This window comes from Podarcis vaucheri, assembly GCF_965113315.1.
Source record: "Podarcis vaucheri genome assembly, chromosome: 1".
In the NCBI taxonomy this organism is placed as follows: domain Eukaryota; kingdom Metazoa; phylum Chordata; class Lepidosauria; order Squamata; family Lacertidae; genus Podarcis; species Podarcis vaucheri.
In genome coordinates, this window is record NC_138759.1 from 116,700,145 (window position 1) to 116,714,030 (window position 13,886).

General features: G+C 43.2%; 1 protein-coding gene across 7 annotated transcripts in view; it reads left to right on the top strand.

Moving 5' to 3' along the window:
• ZNF385B (zinc finger protein 385B) overlaps positions 1 to 13,886 on the top strand; it is a 189,251-nt gene that overhangs the window by 45,172 nt on the left and 130,193 nt on the right. The window contains exon 1 of one of the 7 annotated variants that reach the window (XM_082200998.1): positions 4,600 to 4,780. The exons of the other annotated variants lie outside the window; for them this stretch is intronic. Coding sequence (XP_082057124.1) covers positions 4,729 to 4,780 — 52 coding nt within the window. The 5' untranslated portion in view covers positions 4,600 to 4,728. Of the gene's footprint in view, positions 1 to 4,599; positions 4,781 to 13,886 lie in introns of those variants that run through there. 7 annotated transcript variants of the gene reach the window in all.

Consider the following 13,886-nt stretch of genomic DNA (forward strand, 5'->3'; position numbering starts at 1 on the left):
CTACCTGAGTGGTGCTGTGGGTTAAACCACAGAGCCTAGGACTTGCCGATCAGAAGGTCGGCAGTTCGAATCCCCATGACGGGTGAGCTCCTGTTGCTCAGTCCCTGCTCCTGTTAACCTAGCAGTTTGAAAGCATGTCAAAGTGCAAGTAGATAAATAGGTACCGCTCCAGTGGGAAGGTAAACGGCATTTCCCTGCACTTTTCTGATTTGCCAGAAGCGGCTTAGTCATGCTGGCCACTAGCTGTACGCTAGCTCTCTCGGCCAATAAAGCGAGATGAGCGCCCCAACCCCAGAGTTGGCCACTACTGGACCTAATGGTCAGGAGTCCCTTTACCTTTTTACCTGAGAGAGGAACGTATCTGCTCTTCCTACCTCATGATGATCACTGAAAGGAGCTGGGGAAAGGCAGGACCTGCAACACATCCTCAGCTGCAGAGTGAGTGCTTTCTCATACCTTTTTGCAACTTCATTGACAGATAAACCATTGGCTGAAATACACATTCAGCCGAGTCTGGCCTCTTCTCCATGTTTGAGGTGAGCTTTTTGCTTTTTAGTTGCCGTATGTACAATATGTGTTTCCTTTTTATCAATTCATGCTTTATCATTGTTTATCACATTTATATCCTGCCTTTTCTCTTGTGCTGTTTGGTGTCTCTCTCTCTCTCTCTCTCTCTCTCTCCCCCCCCCCCCCGTCTCTCAGCCTTGGGGATGGGAGGTACATTTGGGTTCAATGTAGCGAATGGTACTTTTCCAGTTGGGGCTTTCTGCTTTTAAAAAGCATTTTGCAGCCAGGAATAGAGAGTCAGTTGACTTCAGCCAAGTGGTGATGGGTAAATAGAGTTTTCTTCGGCTGCTTGTTGTTACCTGTCATAAGCATTGGGGGGGGTGGGGGTGGGAAATTAATATTATGGAGAATATTTTAAAGTGAGTAATCAAAGCGGAAATCACTTTTCAGAATAGTAGATTGTGATGAATTGCTCTTGTGTGCATAGGCCCAGTTGTCTTTTTGTCAGGGTATTTTTATTTCTTGTGTTAATAATGTTAAATTGTATCAGACAAGGACAGTGGGGCTCTTTAGATGTAATGCTGAGAGGATATACAAGGGCAGCTTTAGTGGAGTGTAGCTGGAGAGGACAGAAGTCTGATTGTATATGGACTAGAGAATGGAGTTGGAGAGCGATGGCTGAATATATTAATTTTTGTTTACCTCAGTTTCTCATTTTTCCAATATTAAGTTCAGTTTTCCACATCGGTTTGAGGTGATATTTTGTGAGCACAGGCTCAGTCAGCCTGTAACAGGGCCTAAGCAGTGGCATGAGCTGTAGCCACAAAACAAGGATTTGGGATCAAATAGGCTGCTACTTTATTGGATTACAGGTGTCAGTAGGCTTTGGCTAACGTGTTGGTTATATATCCATCCTGCTGGATGGTTGTTCATTAGGGTTGATCCTAAGTTAGGGATCACCCTAGGACATAGATGCGACCCAGCAGAATCACCACTATAAGTTTAGTAACATGGCCCAACAACCCTATGTGGGCACCTGGATAGAAGCACCTCTCCCCTGGACCTCCTTAACAGGGTATCCCTTTCCTTGAGGGGGGCGTTGAGACTCCCAACTCCACTGCCTTGACTAACAACGTATCCCAATGCCTTATCCGCCATTAAGTGGTGACAATTGCTATCAGGAAGGCGAAAACCCTGAGACAGGCTCAATATGTCTGGAGGAAAAAAATCCTGCTTGGCCCCAACAACAGGGTCCGAGATTTAGATAGCGAGATCGTGCATATGACCAGCCCACTCCTTTGGGCGAGTCATAGTATGCTGCCAAGAGAGGGAGGGTGGGTGGGTGATCCGGCTCTGACAGAGCTGCCAAGATTGTGTGTACTCCTTATTTAAGCCGGGTGAGTGGAGCTGACTGAGGATCTCAATGAGAAACTCCCATTCAAGTCTGCTTCTGAAAACTCGATACCCAGCCCACATGTTAAGTTGCAGGTGGGCCATGTCAATCATCACAGTTGGTGGAGGAGGACATGGCGTCCTCCACCGGCCATTTTAATCTCTCCCCCTGCCCCAGCAGCAAGCCGCACCATGCTGCAATCGCTGCCTCCATGCAGAGAAATGGAAATTCACCAGCATTTAAGTGTTTAGTTTTTTCTACTGTACACATTTTTACATACAATTTTGCCTAATATACACATCTATACATTCTTTGCATTTGTTCCATCTCATCAACAAACACTGGCGTCTGAGGGAGGTGGAAGATGAATGGATGCAGTGAAGGGACAGAGAGAGATTTTGGCAGATAAATTGCAGTTTGTTACTGAAGTTGGTGAGGTTCTGACAGAAACTGAGGAAGAGAAGGCAGGCTTTAGCTGTGCATAAAAGGTAGAAAAGAAGCTTCAGGATTGTTGGAAATGGTCAGTAATGATGCTTGGCCAGATAAAGAGCAGAGTATGCAGCATAGCAGCCAACTCCTTGGGGCTGAGGTCCCTTCGGCCCCACAACAAAACATTTGAAGGGGCCAGCCCCCCCAAGCTGATTAACATTTCCATTCAAATGGTGTGAATGGACAGCATCATGTGATTGATTATGAAGGGCGGGGCTTATTTGGGGGCCCCAATATTTTATTCAAGTTGGCACCCATGGTATGAGGGGAGCATGGATTTAAAATGAGCCAGTTGGGTTTTTTTAATGCCTCAAAACGCACATAGCACCCTGAGGACATGAATGGGGATAATGTATGGAAGACGTATGCCGGGCTGGGAGCAAGCGTGCCAAATAGCTTGGTGGGACAGTAAAACAAACAAGCTAAGATTTAAGTATAGGGAGGAGTTGGTGTTGAAACAACAGAGTTGGAGTGGGGTGGCCAACACGGTGCTCTCTAGATGCTATTGGATGGATGACAATTCCCATCTTCCATTGGGGCTGCAGCTGGAAGTTGTACTCCAACATCATACATTGGCTACCTTGATCTAGAGCAGTGGTCAGATGTGCCAGGTGACATAAAGGGATGATGACACTTCAAGAGAGTGTTACCAGACTGCAGGTCACAGTTGAGACAAGAAGCAGAGGTGTGGGGGTAGAGAAGGTACACACTGTGAGTGATAATGTGGTGGTCAGAAGGAGGGTGTTCTCTTAGGGCAGGGAGCCCAGTACATAACAGTTCTTGTAGAACACAAGGTTAGGGGAGTGAACGGGACAGTGTGTGGCCGAGTCTGTCCAAAGTCACAGGCCTCTAGAGGAGTTTAGTTGGGGGGAGGGGGGAAGTGGAAGGTAGCTTGATCAGTGAGATGTTCATCCATGAATACTGAAGTCAGGAAGGGGGCAAGGGTCGAGTGTTGTGAAAGAGAAGAAAGGTAAACAAAGGGCCAAGATCAGTTAAGAGTGTAGAAGTAGGTCCAACAGCAAAGGGGGAGCACAAAGCTACAAAATAAAATTTCAAAGGTAAAAAAGAATTGGTGGCTGGAAGTGATTTGAGAAGAGGGCCACCTGCCCCCCCATTTTGACTGACAAGAGTTTGGGGACTAAAAAAAAAGGAGAGACCTATGAAGAAGGAATCAGCAGTGGGGCTGGGGCTGGTGAGAGCAAGTGAGGGAAAAGCAAAAGGGTAGAGATGTACACATCATAAGGTGCAGTTCAACTGAAGGAATGGTTGGACACCAAACGAGCACCATATGGTCTAGGGTCCAAAGCACGTGTTCTGTTTGCTGCATATCTGTATACAAGGAAAAAATGTTGCTGAAATGAATTGGGAAGCATTTTTCCACAGTGCAAATTGCAGGCACAGGCCACCAAATCTGGATTGGGGCCATAGTAGTGGACAAAGGTTAACCCCCCCAATTCCTCCATGCTAGGGTTCTCATCTGAACTGGTTCCCCGCATTGCCAGTCTGTGCTGGTTACAAATGGCTAGCCAGTTTGCAAGGTCAGTAGTCCATAGTTTAGCTCTAAATATTTACCACATTCATTTCTGTCTTGGTGGGAAAAAAGGCTTTATGTTTTTAGCTATTTTAGGATAGCATATAACTGATGTTTCTTGTTTTCTGAACATGTGTTGTTCATTTTCTTAGCAGCAAAAAACAAAACAAAAACCCCTCAGTCAATATGTCACTGTTTTCATTTTTAAAACCACCTCCAATAATAACCCCCGCCTCCCCATCAGCATATTGGCTCCGGATGTTCCTCTGTCACTGTGGAAAACCCAGAGCTAATTTTGACACTTGCTCAGTTTGGGAAGATGATTCTTCATTCTGCGTGGCTTGCAGCTATATCTGTAGAGCCATTTCATAATCATCCGTCTTTTGCTTGAATTTGATCACAGCCGCTGAATCCCCTGTGTTGGTAATGAAGCCTTAAGGTTGCCTTTTCCTCAGCATAAATCCATCCCAGAGACCTTACTTTGACAGTGTGTCTGTGTGTGTCTGTGTGTGTGTGTGTGTGTGTGTGTGTGTGTTTCAGTACGAATGAATGTGTGGAACTGAAATTGCTCTGCTTTCTATACAAATGACTCAGTGTGCTTGTCCTTCCCTAAAATGCTGCCAGCATGTAAAGGATTTTCAATGAGCAGTGCAAATAAGCCGGCAGCAGAGAAGGTTTGGAGCTGCACTGTGTAACAGTTTACTGTCACACAGATGATCAGGGTTGGAGAGCCAAGCCTCTGTAGTGTTCACCATACCTCTTTCTGCTCACATACTGGAAGTTTTGTGTTTCTAATCTGGTTTCTTTTATGAGCTGGATATTTAGTACTACCAAAATGTGGAGTGGACTTCCTAGCAGAGGTGAGCAATGAATTTTATTATTATTATTATGAGTAAGCATTACAGGATTGCTTTGAGGCGCATCCCTATACATTTACCCCATGCTTGGCATCATTTCTGTATGTGTGTGGAAGTGGAATTTTGTGTTTCATTTGTGCCGGCAGAGACAACACAAAAGGCTAGAAAAATAATGAGAAAATGATGACATTGTAAACGTTAACTCCTTTCGGTTTCCTGTCATTTTACTTGGGGAAAAGGCTGTTCTAGCTCTTAGTTATTTCAAATATATCAGAATCCATCTATTGGTACAATATGACATGCTGATCATTAATTGATGAGGCTAATCATCAGTGAGATTGTGTACTTGTGATCAAAAATGATATGCAGGGCACTGAACCCTACTTAGCAGAAAGCTTGACTCGTGGAAGGGATATTATACAGGAGATAAATTACTAACATGACTTGCAACTAATAAAATAAGATAAAAGCAATGGACTGTATACTGGAGTAATGAAAACGGGAGTCTGACTCTGTGAGTATTAAACGGTATGACCTGTCAGTCACAGGGCAACCTCCACTAATTCATTTGCAATGACAACTTGTTTTATGAGAGGCATAAAATTACTGTCACTGCCATCTAAGCATGCTTTAATTAAATATGACATTTTAAGTGCTGCACATCTTTCTTTTTTTTAAAGCAGAAATATATTGCTGAAACTAATTTGTGAAGTTCATATCGCCCACCCCTTAAGTTTCAAAACATTCTGGCAGAGGATTAAGTTATGTTTACTTGCCTAAAAAGTTCTAGCCAATCACTTCAGTGTGAATATTATTCATTAAACCTTGCTGTGGGCTTGCTTATCTTCATTGAGGTAGGTGTTGTTTTAGTTATTTGTTTTAGGTGTGGGTAGTATTGTCCCCACTGAAGAGAAAATTACAAGCTAGCATTATGAAACTGGCATTTCTTCTTACAAAATAACTATTTAAGTAGCTTTGCAGATCTTTCAGTAGAAACTAACCTATCTAATGCTTTCCCCATTAAATTTATTCATGAAGTATTTGTTTTTATAGCTCCCAACGACTGAGTTACAGATAAGAACATGTTTGTTTGACTGAAGATTTGAGAATTTCCATTTACTGGCAGTACACGTAAAGCATGGCTAACCAGGAGCAAACCCATTTGTATTAGCCAATCTGTCTTTGCAAGTCCCAGGGCCACTATCTTGCTAGAAGCCACTGTGTGCTTTTGAAAGCATGAAATTAGTTTTATACTGAGCACATGGTTTCTCATTTAGCAGCTCTTTTTATGGAAATGGTCAATTTATAGTTCACTGCCAGGATTTCGGCCTTCTGTCAAAGCTGATAGATTCGGCTAAGGTGTCCATTGGAGATTAAAAAAATAAAAATAAAGAAAGTGGAGAAGAGAGAAAAATGCTAATTAGGACCAAGAGAATGGACTTGAACCATCAGTAAAATATACTCATGACATTATTTTAGATCTCCAGTAGATAGGGTTGTTGTTTTCTTCAGTCATTGCCAGTTCCTGAGTTGGACTTTTTTTTTAATGAACCATAATGAAACTAGGAAAGAAGTTTGTCACATGTAAGTGCCTTTTAAAGTATGTTTTCTAGCTCCTCTGACAAACTGCTTTCAACAATTTGGTCAATATTACAACCAATCTGTGTTAGCTTGTCAAAGGATCAAGTATATATAGAAAAGTAGGAATATAAAAGTTTCTTTGTTTTGTGCAATCCTTCCTATTACTGTTGTAATACTTTAAGGCTGCAAACCTATACCTACTTTACTGAGAGTAAGTCCCGTTGAACTTGAAAGGACTTATTCTGAGTAGACTTGCATAGGATTTTGTTGTAAAGCTGCAATCCCATGAACACTTGCCAGGGAGTAAGCTCCGGTGAATTGCTTCTCATGGGAGTAAGTCCCACACAACTCTGTGGGACTTGCTTTCAAGTAAACTTGCACAGGTCAAGCTGTACATTAAAACAATGGAAATATATGTGGACAGCTTGCAGTTTTTCTTCTTTTGTACTATAAGCAATATTTGGTGAGAGAAGGGGAAATCTCTACAACCTGATGCTTATATTTGACTATATAGAAATCAAACTCAGACACATGAGAAACCACATCATGTCCTTACATGGTTTCTGTTGCAGATATTGTCATCTTCTGGACTGCCCCAACCTCCACAAGTAAACTTGCTTGGAACTAAATTCCATTGAGGAGGTGCACATACAGGAACAAATGTTGAATGCTGATTGCTTGCGTCCATGTAACTGTAAAATGAATGCAACAACGATGTTTACAGAAGCTTCCATTTTAGTCATATGCAACAGAGAGCTACACATAGTTGTTACATCCTGCGATTTGTACACATGGTGGCATTTTTTTGTCTACTGTGAAGTGATCTTTACATAGTACAGTGGTACCTCAGGTTACATACGCTTCAGGTTACATACTCCGCTAATCCAGAAAGAGTGCTTCAGGTTAAGAACTTTGCTTCAGGATGAGAACATAAATCATGCTCTGGCGGTGCGGCAGCAGCAGGAGGCCCCATTAGCTAAAGTGGTGCTTCAGCTTAAGAACAGTTTCAGGTTAAGAACGGACCTCCGGAACGAATTAAGTAGTTAACCTGAGGTACCACTGTACTAAGAAGTTTTAGGGGGGGCATTTATATATTTTTGGGGGGAGGGCAGTAATAATCTAATATTGTGCATGTTTAATATAGGCCTGTCTGCTTTCAGGCTAAAGCCACAGCAAGACTCTCTGTTGTTGTTGTTATTATTATTGATTGAAACAGTTCTATTGTTGATCCGCCCCATCCTCATAGTTGGCAGACTTGAGGTGCTTCCTTTATATAATGTGCTTGAGAAAAATAGATTGAAGAGCTGACTGGATCTTCTTCCAATATGTTGTTCAAACAACTTTATGCTGTTGTCATTCTTTTGACAATGAAGGGGCCCATCAGTTGGAAAACACTCCTTCACAAAATGGGGCCATTTCTCTATCTACTGCCAGAGAGCCACTGTGGTGTAGTGGTTAAGAGCTGTGGACTCGTAATCTGGTGAACCGGGTTCGCATGTCCGCTCCTCCACATGCAGCTGCTGGGAGACCTTGGGCTAGTCACACTTCTCTGAAGTCTCTCAGCCTCACCTCACAGAGTGTTTGTTGTGGGGGAGGAAGGGAAAGGAGAATGTTAGCCGCTTTGAGACTCCTTTGGGTAGTGATAAAGCGGGATATCAAATCCAAACTCTTCTTCTCTTCTTCTGCCACCCCCTTCCACCATTCTCAATCCGTACGCCTATTTCAGGAAGCCTCAAGCTAACAGAGATGTTGCTCCACGAATGGGTCAGCTCAGAATTGGGACTTGGAGGCTTCTCCTTTTTTCCTTGCTCGTATCCAGGCCCTGATCCAGGCAGCGGCTTCCATGTGCTTCCACCTCCTTCCAAGTACCCTAGCTGAGCACTTTGTGGTGGCCCCGAAAGTCTTACCTGGAACCCTGTCGGCTATGCTCCTGTAGCTCTGGGGCAGATGAGGAGGAGCGCCTGAGAGCCAGCCAGGAACCCAGTGCCCTAACCTCCAGTCCTGGGGCAGGCATGTCTGGATCCAACATCTCCTCAGTAGCATTCATAGTGTGGTGATCTGCCAGGAGGTCCTGCTCCCCTTGTTCCTTGGGTTCCAGACCTGGCCTGGGCTGAATCCTGACACACACTCTTTTTTTTGCCACTCACTGTCACCCCCCTGCATGAAACTAGGCCAAGGGCTGTAGGTTGCCCACCTTTACTGCCTCTGGTGATTTAAAGGGCATACTTCCATTTTATATGTGTAGATTTATATTTTATTGGTGGTGTCCTTTCGAATGCGGGTACTCTTACCCAGGACAGTCAATCCCTTCTGGGTTATGTAAGGGTGGAAAAAACATTGTAGATGACCTGTGGACGCAGAGTTTCATCTGCGTGACTTTCTGATCTTATGACTCTGTGTAAGCTTCAAAGGTTGTCAGATGAGGAAGGTTGACATTAACTTGTTGGGGAGAAGTATCCTGTATCAGCAGCACATTCCAAAATACATTTGTATGAAAGGCAATGTCCTTCATTGCCATCTTTTGTTCTTCTGTTTTGTTGTCATAACTACATGCTTGTTAAGCACTGAATAGTCAGGATATGTCTTTATTTTAAAATTTTGCATTAAAGATCGGTTGTTTTTGTTTCACAATATGTCATATCCAGTTCCTGGTATTTATTACGCTCTAGAACCGTGTGTTTGGCAGCTCATGGATGGTTTGAATAGTACTTTTTAATTGTTTCAAAAAGTTGGAGCAGGTAAATTTATTTGGAAACTGCTTGCTGTTAACATACTTATTGATCATTGTTTGTTGAGTCTACATTTCCAAAGAGGGCCAATCCTTTATACTGAGAATAAACAGACACTGCAATGGGATCAGAGCCAGGCTAGATGTTCAGTTATGCACTTGTAACATTTTCCAGGTTTTTTGCTCAATGAAAATTAGACTTGGGAACCGACAAAGTAATATGTGGAGTGATTAACCCTCTCTACTCCAGCCATTTCCCCCACTATTTCCATCAGATGCTTTCCCCTATGAGGGAACTTTTTTCCTCAGGAGACAAAACAAACTGAGTTTTAATTGGGGGGGGGGGGAGGAAGGTTGGATGCGAAAGGGTTAAGCATGTGAAGTTAGAGATATGCACATAACAATTGCACTCTCTTACCTGTGATCATACACTTCCAAGATTGCTACTTATTTGTTTCTTTCTTGGAAAAGATGGGAGAAATTTACACTTTCTGACTTGTTCATAATGGATATGTTTGGAAAATAATGCAACAATTAAGGCAATAATCACCCGCTGAATAGAAACCTGATAGGCAATTCTTTTCTGTTAAGTCTGCATAAGACCTCAAGCTTAGCCAATATTTCATTCAGTCTTTCTTTTTGATTTTTGCCAAAGTCTGCCTGTACATTGCTTTAAAACAGTGTTGCTTGAGGTTGGGATTATTGGAATATGCAGCTAGCTTTTGGTTCAAATTTCAGCAAATCAGTTTTTCATACTTGAAGGTCTCTGCTCAAATCTCCAGCACCTCCACTTGTATACCCAGGTGCTGTGACCCACTACCCCACAATATATATTGAAGAGACTACCAGTGACCCATTATTTTGGTTTCAAAATAGACACGGGTGGTGCTCTGGGTTAAACCACAGAGCCTAGGGCTTGCCTTTCAGAAGGTCGATGGTTCGAATCCCCGCAACAGGGTGAGCTCCCATTGCTCAGTTCCTGCTCCTGCCAACCTAGCAGTTCAAAAGCATGAAGTGCAAGTAGATAAATAGGTACCATTCCGGCAGGAAGGTAAATGGCGTGTCCGTGTGCTGCTCTGCTTCACCAGAAGCGGCTTAGTCATGCTGACCACATGACCCAAAAGCTGTACGCCAGCTCCCACGGTCAGTAAAGCGAGATGAGCGCTGCAACCCCAGAGTCGTCTGCAACTGGACCTAATGGTCAGGGATCCCTTTACCTTCACCTTATCCCTGCTCTAGACCAGCGTTTCCCAACCTTGGGTCTCCAGCTGTTTTTTGATTACAGCCTCCAGCGTCCCAGAAGCGGGGGTCCCTTTTCCTTTACCTTTACCAGATTTTTTTCAATGAATCCAGGGATACTTTTCAACTTCAATGGATTTTGGGGACAGATCTGTAAATCCGGGGATTGTCCCTGGGAAACGGGGACGTCTGGTAACCTTAAAATAGACCACAACTTTAATGATTACAGGTGGAGGTGGTTTGGGCATAGGCACCAGGTATAACCTGTTTCAACCAGCCCATTTTCTGGTTGATTCTCCCAGGGGTTGAAAGAATGGCGGGGGAGGCGTATGGCATCCACCAAATAGGTGCAACCCCACCCAGTATGCCATGGAGGAAAGCTATGGCCCTAGTCCCCCCCTGGACAAGAACATCTCCTCCAGTATCCCTTTAATGGGATACCTCATTCCCTCGTAGGGGCAGACCAAGACTTCCAACCATGACTAAGGCTTTTACCCAAATCCAAAGGGCCTGGCATGAGGTCAACCTCTTTTACGTACTCTAGGAGCAGACCTGAGTGAGCAAAATCTGAACCTGTGTGGAATCCACAATGGACCCAGTCAGATCCACCCCCTGAGTGTGCCTGCCCCCTGGTTTGACTGCTATTGGCCAATTTGCAGCTGGACCAAATTCAAACAATCCCCAGCCAGCAGGTGTGATATTTTGCATCTTCTGTTGGCTGGGAACCTTGGTGGAAGAAGTGGTGGGATGCTGCCATGCTACCATGCCACGTTACCTGCGATGGCAAGCAGAATTAAAAAGTTCTCAGCGCATGGTCAGGGAGGCCTCTTTGCAAACTGGACTAGATAATGCTGGGCTAGATGGATTAATGCCCTGATTCAGCATATCAGGCAGATGTGTGTGTTGCTATGTTTATTTTGCTTGCAATCACACTGCATGGTAGATTTTGTAGATCTGAAGTTGCACCATATCTTCCTTGCAATAGCACTGTATGAAGGATTTAAATATTTGAAGAAAATGGTGCCAAAATCTTGAAATCAGAATGCTGTTACCGTGAGAGTACAGAATGCTCATACCATTTGTAAGAGCACTTGTTGGAAAAGCCCATCCAAATTCTGTATGATAACACAGGTTTCTGGCACACGAAACTTAGATTCACCACCTGTTAATCTTTGCTAAACTGTTGCTGATTGTACATATTATGGCACTGATGAAGTAAGCTTTCCTTGCTGCTACCTCCCTGGCATAATAATTTCTTTTAAATGTATATTTCTTGAATACTAAACATAACCTTCCACTGAAAGTAGAGGTGCCTGCTTCTGAGTACACCTTTTTGGGTTTAGCTTTATGATACAAAGGGTGTGCAGATGTTTTGCTCTGCACAAACATCTGCATGTACCAAATGGAGGGGGCCCCAGGAGTGTGTCTACTGACCATGACCCTGAGTGCCCTTGTGTTCAACAGTCCCACATGCATACATTTCCTCCATGTAATTGGGAACCAACTTGGCCAAGGATAATAGCTAATTATAAGTGAGAGCCCTGCATATATACATCCATATGCACATTCAGGCTGTCCCCTCCCCCTTTCTAAATTTACTAATGGTGAACACGTGGTTTTCATGGGAAGACATGGCCAGCCAGCACAGTTCTTGTCCTCAAATGTTCACTGAATGCACTTTGCGTGTGGGGAGTGTATGCATACAGGGGCTATAGCTTCTGCAATTTTTATAGGACTAAAACACTTCGTATACTGGAGTGACCTCTGCCAGGCTTTCTCAAGTTTGATGGAACTTGTTTAAACCGTGAGCATCCACTGCTTTACAGTGCATTTGTTTTGCAGAGCAGAGAATGTGTGCTCAAGTTATTTCCCTCCCATTTAGAAAGTCTGTCTGTCTTCATGCTGGAGTGTGCCAGGGGTATCAGTCTGCTGTCTGACAATTTTAACAAGGCCATCAAGACAGCAACTGCAAATGTTGGCCCCGGGAACTTGTGCCAGATCAGTTATTAGACAGGGTGCACACATGGTTGCCAAGAAGTCCCCAGAGATCCTCTTTAGTTGGCCTCATAAGTTTGTTGAAATACAAGTACGGCATAACAGTTCTCAATAAAGTGAAGGAACAAGTGTCCTTGGTTGCTATGTGCTATGTCCCTGGTATGTTCATTGTTCAAGAACTGTCTGGAATTTCCAGTGGTGGATAATTTTTTATAATGAAATGCCAGGTTAAATATAGTTAACCTTACCTTATAATCTTACTGCTCCTATGACTAGGACAAATGACTCAAAACCAGAATTTCACATAGAAGCAGCCTTCTGTATATTTTATGTTCGGGATATTTGTGTTGCCAATTTTTATTTTTATTTTTGTAACACTGTGCTCAAATTATTCTTGGGTTCAGCATTTTTAAACAAAGGAGACAGTGTTGATTTAATGTATGATTAAACGTTTCAAGGATTCCAACCCTGTGAAAGCAAATCCTGTTATGTCCATTGGGTCTAACTCTCAGGTAAGTGCCCCTGGAACTGCAGCCTAATGAAACAATTTTAGTCCCGTTCTATTAAAGACAACTTCCATTTAAAAATAAGGCTTCACCAGTCCCCCTGAGCACTTACTTAATAAATTTCATTGAGTAGTGATCTGTATATACAAGAAATACATCTAAGGGACTATAAATTGATTGAAGGTCAGCTCCCCAGTAAAAATCATTGACTTGCCTGAAGTTAACTTTATAGATTTCAACTGCAGTTAATATGTCAACAAGTATAATGGTGCAAGAATAGGCCAAGTTTCCTCATGCCGGTTTATTGGCTAATGATTCAGTCTATTGCATTTTATTCCTATGAGTATCTTCCCTAGCAGAGAAAGGCCTTGTACGCAGTGAAATGCACTTTAGTGTGGCTAAACTCTGAACAGATACTAGAACGAAGAGCTTCAGGCCTACAGTGGTTCCATATTCAGAAACAAAAATTAATGACACTGTGAATGCATTTCTGACATATTTAGTCCCTAGCTCAATGAGGTGAGAAGGTGCTGAAGTTTCAGCACTTCTTGAAATCTCGCTATTGCATATCCTGGTTATAAACAGAAAGGAAACTGACAGTCCAGTCCTGTAGGTCAGCTGCAGTCTGTCACAGTGCCATCAGTTATTTGCCTTGCTCTAGCTGAGGTCAGGCTTTCTTTGCAGAGAGTCATTCACCTTCCAACTCTTTTATTTTATTTTTGTTAAAAAAACAAATTGGTTGATATGCATTTGTGTTGCATATCCCGGAGATCTTATTTTCCAGGAAATGCTCGCCCAAATTGGTGTTATAACTGATATTTGTATGGCATTGCTGCACAGAAGCAAAGTCTGGAAAAGCACGGCAGGTCTTCCTTAGCTGGCAGCCTGTCTCTGCTAGGTAGGGACACGGGTGGCACTGTGGTCTAAACCACTAAACCTCTTGGGCTTGCTGATCATAAGGTCGGCAGTTCAAATCCATGCGACGGGGTGAACTCCCGTTGCTTTGTCCCAGCTCCTGCCAACCTAGCTGTTCGAAAGCATGCCAGCTCTAGTAGATTAA